Source organism: Dunckerocampus dactyliophorus, chromosome 2 (genome assembly GCF_027744805.1).
Source record: "Dunckerocampus dactyliophorus isolate RoL2022-P2 chromosome 2, RoL_Ddac_1.1, whole genome shotgun sequence".
NCBI lineage: Eukaryota > Metazoa > Chordata > Actinopteri > Syngnathiformes > Syngnathidae > Dunckerocampus > Dunckerocampus dactyliophorus.
In genome coordinates, this window is record NC_072820.1 from 22,984,543 (window position 1) to 23,008,228 (window position 23,686).

Sequence of the window (23,686 nt, forward strand, 5' to 3'; positions counted from 1 at the left end):
GCAAGGATGCTTTAGATCAGGGGTGTCCAAAGTGTGGCTGGTGGCCATTTGCGGACCTCAACTGTCTTTTTATTGGCCCGCAGCACATTGTAAAAATAGAATTTAACAAGAAAACTAAAAAAAAAACACCAACAAACTAACAACACCCAGCAAAAATGTAAAATCGGTGGTAATTTTACAAAAATAAACTCAAAATGTTAAGAGAAAAAAGTTTTAACTTTATATGAATTACATCAGGAAAACTGTGATAATTTTAGTAGTTGAAATATTAAAGAATAAAGATGTTATTTTAAAAAAACAATCATAATATTATGAGAAACAAACAAAACATCAGGAAATTAGGTAGCGGAAAAAGTTCTAATGCTACGAGAATAAAGTGAAAATATGATGGGAATAAAGTCATAATTATATGACCAAATGAAAAAAAGTAGAAATGAAAAAAACAGCTGTAATTTTATGAGAATAAAGTCAAAATATTATGAAAGAAAAGTAGCATTCTAACAAGAAAAAAAAGTTAACATTTTATGAGAATAAACTCGTAGTATTATGAGGGAATTTTAGTTGAAATATTCAATAAAAAATAATTTTAAAAACTCATAATATGAGAAACAACACAAAATAAAATTGTAATTTTTGGTTAATTAGTTTGGGGGAAAAGTTTCTATATTACCAGAAAAAGTTATCGCATTACGAGAATGAAGTCAAACTATTACAAAAAGCAAATTTACAAAGATTATTTAAGAAAAAAGTATTGGAAAATGAAAGACATCCTTGCATCCTTTCCGTTTTTGGTATGTGGACCTCACTGGAAAAAATGTGGGCACCCCTGCTTTAGGTGGTTGAACAATATTAAAATTGAAAAACCCTGAAATGTGTTGCCTTTCATTCATGTTATGCTGCATAAGCAGTTGGGGTGTAACGGTACATGTATACCGTAATAAGATTTTTCAGTACATTCGTACCGCGTCGTACCGAGTTCCCACACGGAATACATCGAGTGAGGGAAAGGAAGTGTAACGCCCTCACTATATAGTCACGTGCCTACTCTGTAAATAAATACTGTGCACTCCAGTTTTTGGTGAGTTATCGATGGAGTCGGGAGAGGATGTGTTGCCACGGTGACCCAGGCCAAATGGAGACATCATAACGCTCCTTTCCTTGATCCAAGGAGGGGTGGACAGTATAAGGATGATTCTAAGCTGAAAGTGAGCAGACATGAGAAGACCCATGAGAAGTTGAGATGTTTGGGACGGCCGCCTGAAATTTGCTCTTTTTGTTTCCATCAATCACACTGTAAAATAAATCTAGGACAGTGAATCTGAAATTGACAGATGTTTGGTGAGTTTTATTTGGCAATGAAAAAAACACGATTGGGTCTACGAGAACGAGACGAGACAAGATTTTAACACTGCTAATGTAACATTGTAACTTTAATTACAATGAAAAAATATAATAAATATATGACAATATATTGCAGTCTACTAATTTAATTTCTATTACGTTACTTTGCATTGCTCCTCACGAGGCTACACTCTTGTGCACTGTATATGTATGCTAGCGGCCTCGCCTCCACCCACCGAGGCAAAGAAATGCTGAAACCAACACACAAGAGTGAATCCTCTTCCTGCTTGTTTGGAGGCGAGTGATGAAGAAAACAGACACGCATGCACATGTCCATATAGCGAGGCTGGCAAAATTACATAAGCGGCGTAGAAGATGGATGGATGGATGGATGGATGGATGGATGGATGGATGGATGGATGGATGGATGGATGGGTGTGTTTTTTTTCTGAACGAGAAATCTTGTCATGCTTTAATCTCGTGTGGCACCTCTAGTTGACATGTATGAAAGAGTTATTCTGTTACTTTTTCAATGACTTTTAACGGAAAAGTAAGATGTAACTATAGTTAATTGGCCCAACACTGGACATCAACCCCCCAAAAAATTCCCTGGTAGAGTTTTATTGCAAACCGTGTACACAAGCAATGAATGGCATGGCGCTGGCATGGTGTTCATTATTTACATCCACATACATGACAATCTTGTCCAAATGGGTTCCAGTGAGACGTCGTAAATAGTTCAGTTCCACAAGGTCGGACGCGGACGACTACACGGAAACAGGCGCTTATTCTTAAATAAGTGACAATATCACATATACAGCAGAAAACAAAGACATGGAGGGTGTGATACGTTTGCCTGAGATGCACGTCCCACTGGGACTCTGCCACCCTCTGGATCACAGAGCAATAATGGGTTCCGGGGTATCCTCCTCCGCCTTCTCTATTAGTTTATTGGTGTCCACCACATCGGGCTGCGTTCGCTCCCGCCCGAAGTAGAGCGGGTTGTCAAAGGTGGGAAGGGACCGCGGGGACTTCTTGTAGAGGAAGAAGGCGAGGACAATCAGAGAGGACGTGAGGGTGATGACCAGCACCACGATCAAGCTGGTGTGTGCACGAGAGCTGGAATTTCCCCCTCCTTGTGGCTCTGCACAGTCAACAATAGTTGAAGTTAGGGTCTGTCAAAGATGGGACAGGAGCGCTCTGCTTTGTTTACGAACCTGCTGCAAAAATTCTAGTCAAAGATCCAGTATATATGATCCAGATCCAGTATATATGTATACAGTATATATGAAAGGAGAGCTTTGCTGCTTTTAGGAATATGTTTCAAAAAAGGCTCTGCCGTATTGAACGATGTAGTGCAAAAATGCTAGATTCATCGAGATTCTTCTAGATGATGGACACTGAAAGGTTAGCGTAAGAAGACAAGGAGGAAGGACTTACGAGATTCTGGGTCGGATTCTTTGGGCATCACTGTTGGAAAAATCATAAATAAACTTCAACATCTTTGTCTTCATGTGGTTGAACATTTTCTAAACTTGATCAAACGCTACCTTTGGGTGTTTCACAGATGTACGCTCGATCGTGCCACCTGAGGCCAGACACCCACGTCCCATCCGAGGTTCTGATCTCTCCGTAGTCTTTTTCTGTCTCTTCCGGAGACCAGTTAGTGTAGTCTACTGTGGTTTTATCCAACCACATCCACGTGCCTGGTAGCAACCGTCCATTAGGTTCACTCTTGTAATAAACTGCTTGCACATTTTGTGTTGTTGTGCAAGTTGTGTACCTTTGTGGGTTTTGTACAAGCCGATCCAGAATGAGCTGTGGCTGTCCTGAAATACTTCGATGTTGCTTTGAATGAACGCTTGCTCCTCCGGGTCTTCAATGCTGGCCAAAAGTCCACCTTGACAACAGGAAGCACGATTGGTTTAGTTGACAACAAGCTCACATTACAGCCACAGCTACGATCAACTGCCTCAACAATGGAGGCATGGAACATGGTCCACTCGACGTCCACTGCCTCCCTCGGGACATGGTCGAAGCTCAGTGGTTATGTATCAGGAAAATAAAAACATAGTGTGAGCGTTACCATTTTTATGCCATTTATTAGCATTACTTCAGTTCATTTTATTGCTACAAATGTACATACATTTTAATTAATTGTACAGTGGTACCTCAGTTTTCATGCGCCCTGGTTTTCATAGGATTTACAGTAGTTTGCGATGAAAAGTATTGCCAAAAATCCTGGATGTCTCCTTGATTATTGTACGGCCAAACAGTGCCCCTAACAAACTAGCCCATTTGCCTCATTCAGAATCGAGTGCCCAAACAAAGCACTCACACCTTGGTGACTCAACCTCTGTGAAGAATGGATATTGGTTGTTTTAGAGTTGGGACACTATAGATACTGTAGATTTCAGCCAAGGAACCCTTAATCATCTTTAATATGTGTGTGTGTGTGTCTGCTTTATTTATTCATTCATTCATAGAATGCACACAGAACGATGAACAACTCCGTTCCTGTCTGTCTCCTTTATTCCTTTATTCTAAAGGACTGTGCACACTGCGCTGATAAGGCATTCATGCGCACTGCGTATTTTTGAGTGTAAGATGAATCTGTTTATTTTTTTTCTTTGAATATGGCTGCAAAAAAAGTTGCTAATGCCAGAACTTGAATAAAGTAGGTGAGAAAAACAAGTGAATTCAAGAAAGAAGTCATACAAAGGTATGCAGGTAGCATCTGTTACACTAGGATTGTAGTGCAAAGGTTCTTAGTTGACACAGATTTCGGGGGGAATGGTTTAAGGGAGAAACATAACAGAAAGTGAAGCATTTCAGTGTGTGTCAGGATGGTTGTACCTGCTGCTGAAGTTTACAATAAAGTTCAAGTGAGCGAGTATATACTGTAGCTCTACCCGTTCATCAACAAGTCTTGAATAAAGGTGAAGTTCATTTATCCATTTCATTCCTCAATTATATGTATTTCGCTTTGTTTTCTGCATGTACAATTATAATTATTTTCGATAAAATGTGTTTTGTGTTCATATTTTTGGGTGTCTGGAACAGATTAATTGGATTTACATTACTGTATTTCGCATGAGAAAAACTGATTGGATTTTTGTATGTTTCGGTTTTGGTCGGCCCATTTGGAATGGATTAATGAGGAATTCGTTCCAATGTAATTGTTTGTACCATGACCCCGAGTGCTTCAAAATAAAATGTATTATTATTATTTTCACGCTTCTTACCATGTCTCACACAGCTTGTGGCCGCGTCCGCCCATTCGATTTCGTCGGTGGCAAACAAATAACAGTGACCCTTAAACGGCAGCCAAGTGTAAGTCTGGTGGTAATCCACTATTGCCTCTTCGGGGCAAACTCCAGGGTAGCTGGAAGACTGTGTTGGCGGCACATCTGCAATTAGATAAATACAGATTGGTGATGTTGAAACAAGATTACAAAGCCCTGCAAAATCACGTCAATGGCTCGCACCTGTTGACTGCAAGCAAACGCTGTTCATAGTCTGATTGCAGAAGGCTGTTTTAAACTGTCCATTCAAGTCCAGGTACACACAAGGTCGGTCCTGACTCGGTTCCCCTTCTGCCCAGCTGGCAAAAGGCATGTGCCAGCCGTCGATGTACCTAAAATAACCCCCAGTCTGACAGCCACATATACATTTTATGCTTTACGTACACTGTCAGCAGCGGTTTACATCTTATTTGTCACTTTTGGTCGCGTCGTACCTCCTTTTTGTTCAGTCCGATCCAAAGAGGGCTTTTGAGATTTAAGGCCAAAAGTTCCACGTAGGCCTGCGTCCACTCATTCCTCAGGCTCGCCAGTTTGGCTTTATCGCCTTCACAGTGCTTCTTGGCCTCGTCCCAAGTGAGAAGCTGAGTCACAGCCTTGATGCTGTCATTTCCCAGTGTCACATAGATGTTGGGAACCGCCGGTTCCGACTGGGACGGGATTCCTGTGTCTGTGAAGGAGCGGAAACTAAAGTGAACATCATGTGGACTTGTGGTTTAACGATATACAGTACAGTCATCCGTCGGCACTTTGCAAGTTGAATTTCATGGCTTCACTTCATCATGTTTTAAAAAAAAAATATTAATGAATAAATCATGCTGTTTTGGGGTTTCATATTAGTAAAAAAAATATGCATATTAAATTATTGTATTTTTGAAGTATAAATGAAGCATTTTCAAGCATAAAAATAGCTAAATTAACTAAAAGACAAATATAAGACATTCAGCAGACGCATTCAAAGACTTGATGTTATGTAGTATTCTACAATGGTCACCAGGTGTCAGTAATGTTACTGCAATGTTCCGTGAGACACACAAGCATCAGATTTGATCGCCCAAACAACTGGCATTTATTGCTGGTTTGAATTATCTCACCACAGGCACAATCATCCCCAACATGGGCTACTATTGCGTCCGTAACCCAGGGCAAGCTAAAACTCAACTCCTGCCATCACTTCTTTTCTGTGCCACCAGAACACATTCACAGCAACACACACAAGTGCGAGTCTTATTTATGTGTTAAATGGCTTATCTTCTCTTATTATACTACACTCTACTACATCTCTAGAGGGCTCTAATAATGTTGAAAAGCACATTTTGAAGGTTGTAACCAGGTTTTACATGCTCTAAACATGCCATTGGCTGGTGACCAGTCCAGAGTGCACCCCGCCTCTCACCCAAAGTCAGATGGGATAGGCTCCTGCATACCCCGCGACCCGAGTGAGAACAAGCGGCATAGAAAATGGATGGATGGATGGATGGATACTTTGCGGAAATTCACTTATCACGGTCAGGTCTGGAAACGCAATAAAGAAGGGATTACTGTATTCATAAGCATTTTTTATTCGAGAATTGTGGTTTATTGGAATTACCTGCTAGCAGTTTGCAGTTTATTGTGTTTCATTTTAAAAATCATCAATCAAATGATCATTTTAGAGCATTAAGAACAGGAAATTTTGGACACCCCCGGTTTACGGAAAAAATCACAAGACCATTCTCTTTTCTTCAGTTTCTTGCCTGGTACAACTAAAGGTGCATTTGCTTGGACAAAAATAATGAAACCATCAAAAATAGTGCATAAGAGTGTCATTTTTTTTGCAGTATGGGGACAGGGGTGTGCAAAGTGCAGCCATGAAGGGGCTTATTTTTTCATTGGCCCACAGTATATTATAAAAGTTTTATTTAACAAGAAAACAAAAAAACAAAACAAAAAAAAAAACAACAGCAGCAACAATGAAAAAAATAAACAGTTATTTTACAAAAATAAAGTAAAAATATTAAGAGAAAAGAGTTATAACCGAATGACAAAAACTTAAAATAATAATAAAATAAAATAAAATAATTACAAAACTAATGTTTTAATATCAGGAAAAATTATTTAATTTCAGCAGCATAAAGTTGAAATATTCACTGATTGATTTATTGATTCATTAATTTATTCACGAGTGAAGCTGAAATACTAAACAAAAAAAGACGTTTGTTTTACAGCGAAAAACAAACTTCTGAACAATTTTTGGAAAATGAGGTTGAGGAAAAAGGTATAATATTACAAAACATTATTTAAGAAGAAAGTTTAAAGAATTTACTACTAATAATGAACAAATGAACACAAATTTGGAAAATTAACAGAAAACATCAAAAATGGTAAAAAGCAAAGACTGAAGTTCATAATAATACTACTATTTTTCACCTATATCACATACTTCTTAGCATATCTACTGTAGTAGTGGTATGCAGTCAGGGCCAGCAAAGCCTTCTGTGCTGGCCTAACCACTACCAGAAGCACTGACCTACATTTACAACTTAAATTATATTAATATATTACATTATATGAATTTATTCCCAACATTCTATTCTATTTTCTTTATTTGGTGGTGTGTTTCTTGGCTGCACTGCTTCCAGTAGTGGAAGGAAGGGCAAAAAAGTTTCCCTGGAGAAAAGGGGAGGGTTGATGGGTATGCTCAACTTACCGAGACTCCTGGTACAGATAAAGCCATTGCTGTCATTGCAAGACTTGATCATCCATTTTCCAATTCCAAGAGTGGGATTGTTGGTCATTATAACACAACTTTCCTGGTGGAGGGCAAGAAGTTAGGATTGTTTTAGTGCTTGGTGTATATCATTAATTACATAAGCAATGATATAATGAAAGCATTTGTTAGAAGTCTAGCAATTTACCTCATTCCATCTTTGATAAAAACTCCCTGGCCGACGTTTGTGTACCTAAAAATGTAAATCATTCAATTCATTATATTCTATAGCTATCTCCAGCCCAGTCCACCATTGTGAAATAGATGTTTAGATTGTCATATTTCATATATACAATAGATGCACTTACAGAATAGACCCAGTTGGTGTAGTGCCTTGGTTTCCCATCGCTCCAAAAAAACGCATCTTGATTCAAACTATTCAAGCCGATCCACAGGTCTGCAGCCACCTCGGCCATTTTGGTGGTCAGGAATGCTGCAAGAAGAAGGATGTCGTTCACTGAATAGCTCTTCTACTTTCATATGGTTTTCTGACCTCGCGATTGCGAAGGTTGACTTTCACACACATTGAGACATTCTTTTTCTGATGTTTTGTATACTTATGTTTATGTAGAGAAACACGAATAACAGTAGCGCAAACCTTGTACACGCCTGGTGGGTATCGAGACGAGATTCCCTCCCATGGTGATGCACTGTTTGCTTGCTTCTTCCCAGGTGGTCTTCCGGTTGCTATTGATGCTGTAACACTATGCATATACCAGAGGAGTACTGTTAAACATCCTGCTTTTGCAGATTTTTCTAAACTTTTCTCCCACAGGGGTGTCCAAACGTCATCCACCGAGGGCCACATGCTTCCACTGGGGGCTATTACATACTGTACATTGATTTAGTATTTTTTTTTAAGATGGTAAAAGCAATCCCAGTGTGGGTAAATATATGCCCACATCTTAGCTTTGTGTTATAAGTGACAAAGCTAATTAGTGTAATATTGAATTATATAATCATTATTTTATTTTTACAATATACAGAGAAACAATACCAAACAAGCTGCAGGATGAAAATGTGCATGCTGCACTTTGGACATCCCTTGCCAAAAGCATCCTTCAGCAAACATCCAAAGGACAGTGGAACTTGCACTTTTTCCAGATGAAAATAATTTTGCCGTCATAAAACCTTCATTAAAAGTTTTGAGAGACATTTTAACATTCGTATCAATTAAGACGTAAAAATGCTCAATTTTCAACATTAATTCATTCATTGTCTATGTCGCTTGGCCTCATTAGAGTCGCAGGGGTGTGTTAGAGAAAATCAAAGTTCGGGCGAGAGACGGGGTAGACCCTGGACTGGGCACCAGCCAATCAGAGGGCACCGATTTTCAACATTAAAGCGTCAAAATAAGTTAACAGCCGTAAGCATTACGATGTTAATAATATGACGTAAAAATGATCAGTTTTTAACATTCGAGTGTAAAAATAATTCAACCGCCTTTAATAATACAATATGAAAATGGTGAGTTTTTAACATTCAAGTATAAAAATAAGTTAATCACTTCAAAACATAAAAACAATACAACACTCCATAAATAATAAGATGTAAAAATGCTCAATTTTCACCATTCAAGTGTCAAAATACGTTCACCGCCGTTAGCGTTAAGACGTACAAATGCCCACTTTTAACATGCAAGTGTAAAAATAAGTCAACCTCTGTTAACAATGATTCAAATAATAATTCAACCGCCTTTAATAATACGATATGAAAATGGTGAGTTTTTAACATTCAAGTGTAAAAATAAGTTAACCACTTCAAAACATAAAAACAATACAACACTGTACTCCACTCCACAAAAGTATTATAGTCATAGTCATGAAAAGCCAAAGAAAAAGCATAGTGCATGCAGAGTCAAACTTTTGATTTTCGCTGAACTGCACTGGGGTGAGGTACCCTCTCATGATTTGATGCATGACGGAGGTTCATCTTTAGGAAGAAGTGTTGCAACAAAGCTCCAGAAAGAAAAAGCAAAACACACCCAGTGTTGTTCTTTTGATGCTTACTAAAGTGAGGAATGCTCAGGTACACAAACATTGTTTAAGAGTAAAGTACGTTGAGGTTCCACTGTTATGACTTACCCTGGAGTCAAATTTGGTCCATTTGATCGGGCAGCCCCCTTTGGGAGGAACTGTCGGGGGGGCAGTGGTGTTGACGGGTACCAACGTTCCACGCTTACAAATAGACTGGTGCTCTTCGCCGCAGTTGGAACCGCGCCACAAGCCTGAGAGAAGAAAAGTTGATTTACGATGCTCGGATTGATATCATTCTCCAAAGGACTCACCCATAAAGTAGGACATGGAGACACACGTCTGATCGTAGGAATTTCGGTCGGGTTGGTTTTCATCCCATCTTTGATATCCCACTGAAGTACCATCCATCCACCTTTGAAGAACACATGCAGTATTGTATTGTATTGTATGTACTTTATTTATCCCACAGCGGGGAAATTTACTTGTTACAGCAGCAAGACAAGTAAAGAGAACAGTGTAAAGAAAGCATAGTGTCTACAACATGGTAGATGATAGAGAGATGTTAGATAGATGATACAGAAGTCAGCTCCGTTGCCCATTTATGATGTCATCAGAAGTTGACTCTCAAAAATGTTAACACAAAACATGTTTTTATATTTTTACATTCTTAAAACAATTTTAAATGCATATAAGTGGAGAATGAAAGGGATAAATGAACATTCTAAGTTACTTTCACCTTCATGGAAGACGGGACTGTTCCCAAAGACAGGAAGCAAGACAGCGTGCGGACACCACTTTCCTGTTTTGCCATGAGTTATTTTCTTGAATTCAATAGTGTTTCTCACCATCTTTATCGAAATGCTGGCACTCGCAACTTTCTTTGGGTTTCATTTTGGGTTATTGAGGTGAGAAACACTGTTGATTAACTCATGGCAAAACAAGAAGGTCGTGACCATGTGGTGTCTCGCTGCCACATCATGTCTCTGGGAACAGTTACATCAAGAATCACGTCTTCAATAAAGGTAAAAGTAACCTTAAATGTTCATTTGTTATCCCTTTCATTCATCATGTAAAGTACAAATACAAATCATTTATGTGTATCGGTGTGCATTTCAAATTGTTTACTGCGTGTAAAACTACAATTATTTGTTTTGTGTTAACATTTTTGGCTTTCTGCAAAGGATTAATTTAAAATCTATTTGGTCAGAGACCTTCTGGAACGAATCAATGATGCTAACCAAGGTACCAATGTACTTGTATCAACAAGTATGTTGCATAATGTGATACTTCAAATGCCACAACTGACATCTTTTGGAGTTAATTCAAAAAACTCAAGACCTCTGTGGTTAATTGCGTTTGTAAACCACACACCCAGTGACTGTAGAATTGGTTGAACAGAGCCGTTAATTGGAGCATTTACCATATCTGCATCACTGTCCCGGTACTGTATTTTGGGCATTTATACTCACCAAAACGAGCCATCAAGGTCCACTGACAAACCAATGTAGTACACCCCATAGCTTCTGGACACCTTTATTAACGCATACAGACAAAAAATCATGTAAGCTTTTATTGTTTGTGATTTAGTGACAGGGTCCATACCTGTTTCCATAAAAAGATGCTTTCGGCTTCACTGCTGATGGACACCAAATCTCCGTGTCTCTGCTGGCAGTAATGGCGAGCGTCTTCCATGGCCATGGAGACTCTGTTTATGTAGTACTGACTCCCTCTCCACTCCAACCAACCATCTGACGTCTGGTTAAACTCTGGGAGGTGCGGGTCAGAAATATTGATCACCTGACCATTACATGTGTATATGCTGGTCTGTAGTAGAGTGTCTACTAACCTACTGCAGTATCATTTGGAGGTGGCTTTGGAGTGACTCCTGGTTTAAAAAGACGTTAAGATTAAAACATTAAAAAGCGTTAGCATAGACATCTTATAGTCTTGCAAACTAAAACCACAATAACAAACAATCTGACCTGCACGGATCTGGCAAAGCCAGTCGTTGTAGCTCTCACAGTGAACGTCATTCCAGGACCCGCTGTCATCGGCTCGATATATCCGGAACTCAGTGCAGGATTCTGAATTCTGAAAATTGTTTGGCTCTCCTTCCTGCCAGTGTTGGAAGTTTACCTGTGGGAAAAAAAAACATGCGAATTTGTGTGAATTCAGTGGAATGTCCAAAGTCAAACGTCCTAAATGTTTAACCAGTTCAACCAACATCAAAAAGCATGTCGCAGTTGGCTAATAACTAGCATGAAAGAAACCAACAAATTACATATTTTACCATTTGTGAAAACATGTCACTTTTTATTTCTTTTTAATAACCAACCACATTGACCACTCTCCAGTATCCATCAAGAAGATGCGTAGTTATACTTTATTTTAGCTTTATTTCGTTTTATTTTACAGGGGAGCCAATTTGAGCCTGGAACGGATTAATTCACTTTACATTATTTGCTATGGGAACATTTGTTATGAAGTTAGATGTTGGAAGTGGTGGTGTTGAAAATCGAACAAGTCATGTCAAATCAAGTCAAATCACGTCACGTCACGTTCATTTTCTATGCCGCTTGCCGCACTAGTGTCACGGGGGTAAGCTGGAGCCTATCCCAGCTGATTTTGGGCAAGAGGCGGAGTACACCCTGGACTGGTCGCCAGCCAATGGCAGGGCACATACAGTGGTATGAAAAAGTGTTTGCCTCTTTCCTGATTTCTTATTTTAGGGTTACAATATAATACAATACAATACAATATATATACAGTATACATATACTGTATATATATATATATATATACATATATATATATATATATATATACTGTATATATATATATATATATACTTTCATTGTAGGGAAAAAAACTATGCCGATGTTGGCCGATATCACATTTTTATGTCAATAAATAATTATCAGTGGCCGAGCAATAAGTGAAATCCAACCAAGCCAACTTCTTTATTTTTTTACAGTGACTACTGTATACATGTTTTAAGGCTGTAAAACCCCTCACCATACACTTTTCTCAGACATGCAATAACATTTTGTCACATTTCTCTCTTGTTTAAACACCTCAAAAAAGTTGAAGCCTTTTTTTTTATTTTAATGATCAACCTACAGGTTGGACAAAAGAAATCATCAAGTCACTCACGCGTATTTCACTTCTGTGACCGTGCCTTTTCGCCTTTCCGCTGTACTGCAGCGTTTTTGTATCCTTGTTAAAACATATTGCTGCAGTACTCCTCCTGTTGCAGAACCGAAGATTCATTTACAAGATAGCAAGCAAGGAGCTAGGATGACACAGGAGACACGGCAGGGCGGCATGAAGGAGATTGATTGACAATAGTTTACAGCCAATCAGGACGCAGAAAACAATGGGCGGTGCAGACAGACCAGCGAAGGACGAGAGAGACACTCAACTTTCTACAATGCAGTTCTTCTTAAATGGCCAGGCTCAGCCTGTAAGAGCGTTCACACGGCATAATAATAAAAAAAGAAGCACTAACGAGGGAAGCGAGGGAACATTCCCTTTTTTCTTGTCATTTTTGTAGCAACAAATTACTTTGTCCAGTACAATGCTGTTCAACTCATATTCATGAGGGTATAGTACCACAGTGTGTTTCAAACACTGTTTTTATGCAGACAGAGGAAGTAGTAAGTACTCCCTCCAGAACTGGGAACACCTGTAGGAATTAGTTGCACCAACTGCCAAGGCTTGAACCTCCGTTGTATAATTCTGAAATAAATATTATTTTTCAGTTTTGGGTAACCTTACCTTTTTTTTAACCTCCGGCACTTCACTTACCTTTGTTCCATTTCAAGCTACTCATTGGTCTTGAACGACTTGAATTTCAATAAATAACTGGAAAAATTGGGGTGTTCTAAAACCTTTGACCGGTAGAGTCTATATGTTATTTTTTTGCATGTTTATCACACTTAAATGTTTCAGATCATCGAACAAATTTAAATATTAGTCAATGACAACACAACTTTTCATTTTCCTATTTTTTTAAAACTGACAAAGTGTACATTTGGAATACAGGAAGTGAACAAATGTATTGCAGTTGATGGGGAACGGATGGGCGTAGGAATAAATAAACTTTGCTTCTTCCTGCCCCTGTTTAGACATGTAGAACTGTGAATTGTATCATGTGTAGTATTCACAAGTGACTTGTATACATGTTCAAAATAAAGTAAACCATGACCATTTCCATTACCATTTAAGTGTGACAAACATGTAAACAAATACGATATCAGGAAGGGGGCAAACACTTTTTCACACCACTGTATACAAACCATTCACACTCACATTCATACCTATCGACAATTTAGATCTGCCAGTTAACCTAGCATGCATGTTTTTGGAATATGGAAGGAAGCCCGACTACCCGGAGAAAACCGACCAAATCAAGCCAAGCCAAGCCAAGCCATATCATAAATAAGTAAATAACTATACATATAAATAAATAAATACTCAAGAACAAATCAAAATCACGCCAAGCCAAGTCATATCAAAATCCGAATCCAAATCCAAGTAATAAAATAAAATAAAATGGCTCACTCACTGAGGTTCCATCACTCCACACATAGCCAGCACTTGGGTCAGCAATATGAAGTCCAATCCAGGCCTTTCCATAGCTGTGACAAATAACATCACAAAATGTCAATCACTACACCAGTCTAAACCTATGGAATGAAAATAATTACATGTTTTTTTAAAATTTGCAAACACAGAGTGCGTATTTACAGCAGTGATGAACATATAACGTGCTTATTTACAGCAGTGATGAACATATAACGTGCCTATTTACATACGTGGGGGGGTTAAAGCCACAATACATAAAACATAGGACAAGTAACAATGTTGTACAAGAGGAAGTGAGGGTTTTGCAATGTTGGGAGGTTTGTCACTAAATGAGACGTGGTCTGTGTACTGGCAAAAACTATTAATCAAATATAATAGTAAAGCAAGCATGATAGTGATAAACAATAGTAGTCACTACATGTGTATAATGATGGATGGATGGATGGATGGATGGATGGATGGATGGATAGATGGATGGATGGATGGATGGATGGATAGATAGATAGATAGATAGATAGATAGATAGATAGATAGATAGATAGATAGATGGATAGATAGATAGATAGATAGATAGATAGATAGATAGATAGATAGATAGATAGATAGATAGATAGATAGATAGATAGATAGATAGATAGATAGATAAATAGATAGATAGATAAATAGATAGATAGATAGATAGATAGATAGATAGATAGATAGATAGATAGATAGATAGATAGATAGATAGATAGATAAATAGATAGATAGATAGATAGATAGATAGATAGATAGATAGAGAGCAAACACACCCCCACCCCACAGCAAAGCCAGACACACGTTGTCCCCTTTCCCATGGTTAACCCTGCACTGGTGTGTTGTGCATCAAAATAAGCATTGGGTTTATAGTATAATTGCGCTTAATCCTAATGATTACATGCTACTTTATTAGTAGTGTGAAATAACGTCCTTTTTTCTTTCATTGCATTATGCTGTTCGAAGGCAGCCTACCGTCCGACAAAGAGCTCAGAGCTACTGTGGATGCTGAGAAGATCTCCTCCAATGGCCATGCAGTAATCTCGGGCCTCATACCAAGTCTTCTCAAAGTCACGGGGCCCTGTGAAGAACTGGAGTGCAGGACACCACACATTACTGATGATACACCAGAGAAAGGCCATGTGTACCAGAGAAAATGTGCTCAAGTGCGAGTGTGAGTGTGCCATAACAGTCAATGAACAGACAAAATAAATGGTAAATAATAGGGGTGTCACGAGAAAGTCAATTCACGAGACGAGACGATACACAAGATTGGGTCGTGGAGAGCGGGACAAGACAAGATTTTATCATGGTTTTAAGAAAAGTACAATAAAAAATCTTGTAAAAACTGTATGACAATATATTGCAATCCACTAAAATAATTTCTACCACGTTACACTCTGCTTCTGTGCGTATGCTAGCGGCCCACCTCCACCCACCGAGACAAACAGACTATATTGGGCTCACTCCGTTCATGACATTGTTCTATGGAACAAATGTGCCATGGTGCTGAAAGCAATGCACAGACTGAACTTCCTGCCTGTTTGGAGGCGAGAAACGAGGAAAACAGATATGCACGCACATGGTAATATATTGTATTGAGGCGGACAAAATGACAGAGTTCATTTTCATTTATTGTGTGATCCATTAATTATTATCGTCCCAGGCCTATTGCCCATGAGTTGTTTTTTTGAATGAGAAATCTTGTCACGTTTTAATCTCGCAAGATCTTGTGAAATGAGATTATGAGACACCCCTAGAAAATAATGAATAAAATAGCCCAAAATAGACACGATTGTTAGGCTGTGACCTCCAGCAGTACCTTGGAGCAGATGTTTCTTGTTCCCACTCGGATCCAACCTTCCGCACACTGTGGGGGGCTAACAGTAGGCGGTGAAGGCGTTAACACAGCCCCTTCAGCCAGATGCTTGCAGATGTATTTCTCCTTGTTGGTGCAGGGCAGAAGATCCCACAGCCCGGCCAAAATACCGGTTGTCATGGCAACACAGCCTTGTGTACTACCTTTAGGGGAGCAGAGTTAGAAGCTGTCCTGTCTCTGCCTCCACTTGGGGATGGAACTAAAAAAAACACACTTACCAGGCATTTCATTGTTCCAGTGTGTAAATCTGACTGCATTGTCGTTGGTCCACACAAACTCATGAGAGTTCTTCTGATTTGAGAGGCCCAGCCAGAAGTACTTCTCAGGTCTCGCTCCCACTAAGCTGACCAAGAATGCGTTGTCCACCCTGGAAATGGTCACACAACATCATAGAGGTCTTGTTGACTCAACAGCACATGTTTTTATCAGTTCCCTGCCACATCCAGCAGATCTAAAAACTTGTTTCTCCATTCAAATACTACTTTCACATTTAATACATTATCGTCTGCAAATAAACAGAATTTCCTGTCATTTCTCATTTTTTTGTGTTTCACCATCTCTCCCTGTCCCTTTTCTGCTGTGTGGGGCAGGGGACTCATTTGCCTTGAAGGTCAGTGTTGGTTGAGCTACTGAGCTGTTGGTGTGAAAATTACGTGTCTTACATTTGCTGTGCTGTTTGCATCAACTCATCAGTGCCATTAATGTTGGCTGAGCAGTTTGCTCCTGGCCGTTATTATGACTGCTGTTGTCAATAAATGAATGAATAAATAAAGAGAGCTAGTGTTTCCTTTTCATTTTCTCAAATCTTCAAATCTTTATTAACGTTAATACACAACCTTCTTACGTATGCAAGTTGTTTTCGCATTTCTGAAAGTACAGCCTTGTTTTTTTCCTGGTACACAAACAAATGCTGCAGTTTTTCTAGCATGAAGTCTACCCAACAGGCAGGTAGCCCACCATCTTATATATAAAACACAAATGCACAAAGGTGATAAACTGCAAGTATCCCATTCCTTACCCATTAGACACATCAGCCAAGTAGGAGTCTGATGTCTTGCAGCCGTCTTTGGCCTCATCAAATGTTTTGGTCTCCGTCCCCACAAAGTAACAGTAGGAGCCATGTCTTTTCCACCCCTGGATCATGGGAAACCACACATATGTAAGGTAAAATGTGCATGTATTCGATGAAGCCCCCATCTTGAGAGCTTGCATATTATATGTAAAGTTGACTCACAGCTTTGCAGCCAATATCCAAATGAATTTCATCTTTCGTGTGCTCTGCGCTGCTTTGCTTCATGCAGACAAAGCCGTGTTTTTCATCACAGGAGCGATCTGCCCAGTTGCCATTCTGTCACATTTCACAAACACAACTGTAACACACTTGCAAGCAGAATTGCCATTGCTGAGTGCCTTTATTCAGCTAATGCTGGTGTTTGGCTGCTTTACCTCGCCCCTCATGAGAACACAGTCCTCGTCATCTGTGGAGATAGTGGGTTCTCCATACTCCCAGCTGGTGAATGTGACGGGAGTGAGGTCACTCCACTCAAACAGGCCCTCTGTCCGCCTGTCGTTCAGGCCGATCCAAAGCTCATCGGTGGAGGCTGTGGACAGTCAACATTTTACCAAGCACTTAGCTTGTTGACAATAAAAATAATTTATTACATTAGCAGTTGCTGGACGCTAAGTTCATTTGACTTCTGAACTTAATTGTTTGTACTTTAAGAATGATCGAGAATGCATGAGAAAGAAGAAAGAAAACATAGCTTGCTTTGAAGTGCCTTGCACTACACAGCAACCAGAGAGCCAATATATTTGCTGTGAAGAACAGTACGGCAAGTGTAGCACGCGTGACTGTCACCACACCAAATTATCTCAAATTATCACAAACATTGCGTTCACTGACCATATCCAAGTTGAGAGATGACAAAACTGTAGTCCTCCACGTTGCGCAAGCTCACAAGCTCACCCTCCTCTTTGCGGCAATCCTTCTGAGCGTCCGTCCACGTCTGTGGGGTTCGGAGGAGGTGGAAGCAGTGGCCGTTGTAGGGAATCCACGGGCTTGAACAGAACCCTTGCTCCACTGAAGACAAGAAAAGAAGAGAAGACACTCAGTGAGAGCATAACAAAAGGGATCACGATATTTAGAGGATGATTCTGTACCCTGCGGAGGGACAGGTGGGGCTCCAGCTTTGTAGCAGATGTAGCCGATTTTCTTTGAACAGGATAACGTTTGCCATTTGTGCTGCCCGGCCGAGTCCAAAAGTGCGCAGTTGTGGCCTGGATTAGGAAGCGGAAATCCTAAAAGGAGAACATCCTACTTGTTAAAACTTCTAACTACACGTATCGCTTCTTTAGAATACTGTATTGCCAAGCTTATCGACCTACTTACCACTACTCCATCTCAGGTATCGCATTGGCATCCCGTCTGACCACTGCCAGCCGTGCTCGGGATTGAGGACCAGCCCGATCCAAAACCTATTTTTCCCATTTCCTAATAGTGCTGTGTGGTGGAAGAGACAAAAGACAGAAAAAGGACAGGGTGAAGAAGAGAGTGTTCCTCTTTTCCAAAAGTGTTCCTTATTTGTACTGCTTAATCCGTGTCGCACAAAGGCAGAACTCACACAAACTCCTTCGAGACATTCCCATAAAAGTAGTACACTAATCCCTCGTTTATTGCAGTTCCAGACCTGACCGTGACAGGTGAATTTACACAAAGTATGATTCCTTATTTATAAATAGAATATTTTTGTTGTTAGAGCATAGAAAACCTGCTTACAACCTCTAAATATGGGTTTTAATATTATTAGAGCTCTCTAGACATGAAATAGCATCCCTATAGACACCTTGACACTCCTATTACCCAACATGACATGATCGGAGAAAATAAGCCATGTAAGACTGAAATAAGACTCGTGCTCATGTGTGTTGCTATGAATGTGTCCCGGACGTGTGCACAGGAACTAACGTTCAGACTTCAATTTTAGCTGGACTACGGCCACAACAGCAGCCCGTGTTATTGATATGATTATTATTATTATGGCCTGCAATAACCTGCAATAAAAGCCTGTTGTTCCAGTGATCAAGTCTGGTGCTTGTGTGTCTCACCAACCATTACAGTGACATTACTGACACTTAGTGGCCAGTGTAGAATACATACAATAATACATTACATCAACGTCTTTGAATGCATCTTTTGAATGCCTTATATATTTGTATTTTAATAGTCAAAATATTATTATACAGCTTTATTCATTGTTTTGTTTGTTTTTCATAATATTACGATGTTTAAAAAATAACCATCCATCCATCCATCTTCTACCGCTTATCCGAGATCGGGTCGCGGGGGCAACAGCCTAAGCAGGGAGGCCCAGATTTTCCTCTCCCCGGCCACTTCGTCCAGCTCCTCCCGGCGGATCCCGAGGCGTTCCCAGGCCAGTTGGGAAACATAGTCTCTCCAACGTGTCCTGGGTCTTCCCCGAGGCCTTCTACCGGTCGGACTTGCCCTGAACACCTCCCCAGATCTTTCTTTAATATTTCAAATTTATGCTATTAAAATGACATGATTTTTCCTCATAATATGACGTTATTCTTGTAAAATTACAACATTTTCTCATTAAATTACAACTTTTTTCTTAATATTTTGACTTTATGACAGCTGATTTTTCTATTTTGCCTGTTGCTGCTGTTTTTCTTGTTAAATTATACTTTCGACACCCCTGCAATAAAGAGATTAGCGATTCATTAATTTCTTATTTTTATTATGCAGCATATATGTGTGTTTGTTTAGTAGTAGCAGTGTAGGCCACAAACAAAATCTTGTTTAGAGCCACAAAGAGCCAAGCAACAATATGGATGTAAGTACTAGTTTGATATTAAACTTTTTATACTTTTTATACTTTTTATACCATTTTTATACCATTTTTATATGACATGGCGGTAAATATGTTTTTTTCGGATTGTTGTTACAATGCAGAACCTTTGGAAAAATAATTTTTTATATGTGCTCTTTGCAGCAGTAAGTTCTGTACCAGCGGCAAAGTTCCACCGGGGGGCGTCTTACCCGAGATGAAAGCCTGCTCGTTGGTATCAGTGACGCTGACAAGATTGGCACCCTGCTGCTTGCAGCTCTCGTCAGCCTGCGGCCAACTAAGCACCGACTGAGCATTGACCTGGTAATACGCTCCTGTCATGTGGTTCTTCTGCCAGTGTTCCGTAGCTGGGCGTGGACACAGAAACAAGACCAAAAACATACTTAGAATTGTCCAAAAAACAAGACAGTGGCATTTTGTGTGCTTACATGAAGTGGGGCAGTATCCCCACTGCTCATGTTCGTATTTGGTCCCAATGGCACACCACAGACGCTTTATGGAGGAGTCAAAGGTAGTACAATCTCCATACCACCGATCTTTATACAGGAAGGGAAACATGCACGGCTTTCCGTATGCATTTCCGTCAATGGTGTAATAAACTGAAACAGAGACAAAAGACATCGATGTGAAATGTAAGCACGCTGCCGCCTTTCTCACACAGAAACCCTGCAAAAATGACCCGAGTCATCACTGCATATCCGGCCTTTCAACACCACAAAAGTGAGTCTCGGGTGTGAAACTTCCCAAGCCCTGTCCTGGAATTCAGGACTGGCTGGCCCAGTTGGCAATACAGTAATCCCTTGTTAAACATAATTAATTGGTTCCAGACTCGACCCTGGTAAGTGAATTTCTGCAAAGTACAATTCATTCTTTATAAATTGAATATTTTCGTAGTTATGGCATAGAAAATCTGTTTACGATCTTCTAAATACATTTTTGTAACATTATTAGAGGCCTGTAAACATGAAATAATGTGCATATAGTCACCTTTACATTCATATTACCCAATATAGTCTAAATAATCAGGAGAAAGAAGACATTTAAGACAATTCATTTAGCCATTTTTATGCTTGAAATCAGAATCTGAAAATTGATAATTTGGGCAAAAAATATACTGCTAAAAAAAATTAAGTGTCACTAAAATGACAATCCTAATGTAGATCTGAGTGCAGTGTAGACACACTTTGCTGAAATATGCATATTTTTGACAACTACTAGGCCATAGTCAACCATGAAAAAGCAATAATTTATTTATAAATTTGTTTTTGAATATAGTTTTGGACATAGTTTTGTGGTAATGGCATTTATATTAAGTTTAGGATTTTTGGGGTATTTTTTTGTAATTTTTTAACCATCTAAATCCCGCCATCGACATCCCGCCTCTGTTATGGCTCTGATGCTATACCCCTGCTGCTGAAAAAACGACTTTGTCCCTCGCCAATCCCTTGTCCTTGCCCAAGTTGTGAAAAAAAGTGCGAATCTATTTTTGGAAAAATATTTTTGAATACAAACACTGAGTAAAAAAAACCCAAAATCATATTATCACATTCCAAATCCTAAAAAATAAGGATATCATTAGCTTTTTCGAGTGAGTCACAGCATCTCTCCATGTCACTGGTGTGTGTGCGTGTGAGTGGCAGGAAAAAAAGTTCTTGACTTGCTTAGGGAGCAGGCGCCACCTGCTGGTTTTGCATGTACAATTCTCTTGACCGTGAATATAAGATGACTGTCGAACTGATTTCCAGAGAAAAAAAATACTGTCTTATATTTGCATGAATGTGCACTTTGCACACTTTATGGACACAAATAAATCTGCTTAGTCTTTTTAACTTCACTAATACTCGTTTCAAATACTGTGCATGTGGAGTCAATAGACGAGAAACGACCACACGCAGCTAGAGAATCCCAGTTCATGATCCAGTATACATTAGATTTATAGTATAGTTGTTCGTCTAACATGGGTCACAATTGTGGCAAAAATGGCATCTCCGTCTTGAATATTTTTGAAACTGGTCAACAAGGCAGCAATTGACCAACTCCAGTCCTTTTATCTAAAGGTGTTACTGAGCAATATCGACCTCAATGTGTGCTTTACCTCTGTGTGTTCTAGAGCACGCGCCATTGGCCGTCCCCATGATGGTGAAGTGGTTATTGGGCCCAGTATTTTTGGAGAGCCTGATCCCTCCGTCCGACGTTAGCTCGATGTAAAGCTGCTGTCCTTTCAGCACCAGCAGCGTACCGTTCCTGCATTCCCACTTCTGGAGGTCGCTCCTGTCATCGCAGTCATACAGGTTGACTTCGCTGCCCACGCTCTTTCCCTGCGCCCCCAGGCACTTCTTGGTGGAGGTGGCGAAAATGCGGTCGCCGGTCGTCCAGCGCACGTCGAAGCAGCGAGACGACTTTTTCAGTAGACAGCTGCCCGTGGCTTTGTTGACAAGTGAGAATGAAGAATCTGTAAAAGGAAGCGAAACAACAACAGGCTATCACATGCATGTACTTCCTGTAGACCTGGGGTGTCCAAACTTTTTCCACGGAAGGCCACATACTGAAAAATGAAAGGATGCAGCGGACACTTTGACATTTGGCAAAGCAACACATGTAGATATGCTCAGAAGTTATATATATATTTGAAGAAAAAAGTGCACTATGCTTTGCGATATAGGTTTTCCCATTTTTGTTTTTTTTTCAAATTTTCCAAATATTTCAACTTTCTTCTAAAATAAATTTCTAAATGTTCTTTCTGTAAAATTATGACTTTATTCCCATAATATTTATATTTATATTTACATACTTTTTCCCAAACATGATTTTCCAAAAACTACAACTTTATTTTGTTTGTTTCTCATAATATTACAAACTTTTAAAAAAATCCTTTCTTTTTATTATCGTAAAATTGTGCCTTTTTTTCCAATAGTAGACAACTTTCTTCTCTTCATATTTTACTTAATTCTTGTAAAATTACAGCTGCTTTTTCTATTTCTGCTGCTTTTTTGTTTTACACTTTCCAACTATTTCAACATTCTTCTTGTAAATTTTCTTCTTATAATCATGACTTTATTCCCATAAAATTTTGACTTTATTCTTTATTCTCGTAACACAACTTTTTCTGCAGCCTAATTAAAACAAAACAACTTTTTTTTTTGTTTGTTTCTCATAATAATATGACTTTAAGAAAAGAAAGCATTTTTCTTTAATATTTTTGAACTTTATGCTACTAAAATGAAATAACATTTTCTTTATAACATTACGTTATTCTTGTAGAATTAAGACTTTTTCTCGTTAGATTACGATTTTTGTTCTTAATATTTTGATACTACTCTTGTAACATAATTGCTGATTTTTCCATTTTTGCTGTTTTAACATTTTTTTAAATTTAGTTTTCACATTAAATTATCGTTTTAGAATGTGCTACGGCCAATAAAAACCCAGCCGCAGGCCGCACTTTGGTCACCTCTGCTGTAGACTGTTTAACAAAACAACACAATAAATTATTTGATGATTCTGAACCACGATTTTTGACAGATTTGGTCGAAACTTTTTACCTAATAACTCACGAAAATCGGCATAATCTTTTTTGTGCATGAAGTTTTTAATTAATCTGGCCTATCAACTAGCGAACTATTGGTAAAAATTGAGGAGGAGTCCATAGTCCCCTCAAGGATAATAACCTCCATCTGTGTACTGGAATACACACACTGCATCGGCATCTACCTGCAACCTCAAGGAAAGTATACATGTGAAAAAGAGAATAGAAATATAAATACCATACCATCAGATGACGAGCACAAACATATGAGTGAGAGGAGCCCAAACGCCGCCAGCGTTATCCATGTGGATGACATTCTCCCGATAAGTCTCAGAGCGGCAGACATCGCCCGTGCGTTGCAAGCGTCGGACTTATGAGCATGAACATGAAAAGGAGGACTTCTTAACAGAACTGACCCTTTCTTCTTCTTTTTTTTTTTGCG

At 39.2% G+C, this 23,686-nt stretch overlaps 1 protein-coding gene across 1 annotated transcript; it reads right to left on the bottom strand.

Moving 5' to 3' along the window:
* Window positions 1-1,333: 1,333 nt before the first annotated feature.
* Window positions 1,334-23,686, bottom strand: mrc1b (mannose receptor, C type 1b). The gene is made up of 31 exons (XM_054767726.1): window positions 23,488-23,686; window positions 21,814-22,170; window positions 20,147-20,317; window positions 19,910-20,065; window positions 18,239-18,349; window positions 18,010-18,147; window positions 17,753-17,929; window positions 17,296-17,450; window positions 17,084-17,197; window positions 16,868-16,983; window positions 16,068-16,216; window positions 15,793-15,992; window positions 14,946-15,061; window positions 13,936-14,008; window positions 11,351-11,504; window positions 11,215-11,253; window positions 10,971-11,134; window positions 10,838-10,899; window positions 9,680-9,780; window positions 9,477-9,619; window positions 7,991-8,096; window positions 7,701-7,825; window positions 7,541-7,585; window positions 7,333-7,435; window positions 5,081-5,313; window positions 4,830-4,995; window positions 4,587-4,751; window positions 3,125-3,241; window positions 2,892-3,047; window positions 2,782-2,811; window positions 1,334-2,485 (listed from the first exon to the last, which is right to left on the bottom strand). The coding sequence occupies exons 1-31, from the start codon at window positions 23,588-23,590 to the stop codon at window positions 2,238-2,240; spliced, it is 4,293 nt and encodes a 1,430-aa protein (XP_054623701.1). The 5' UTR covers window positions 23,591-23,686; the 3' UTR covers window positions 1,334-2,237.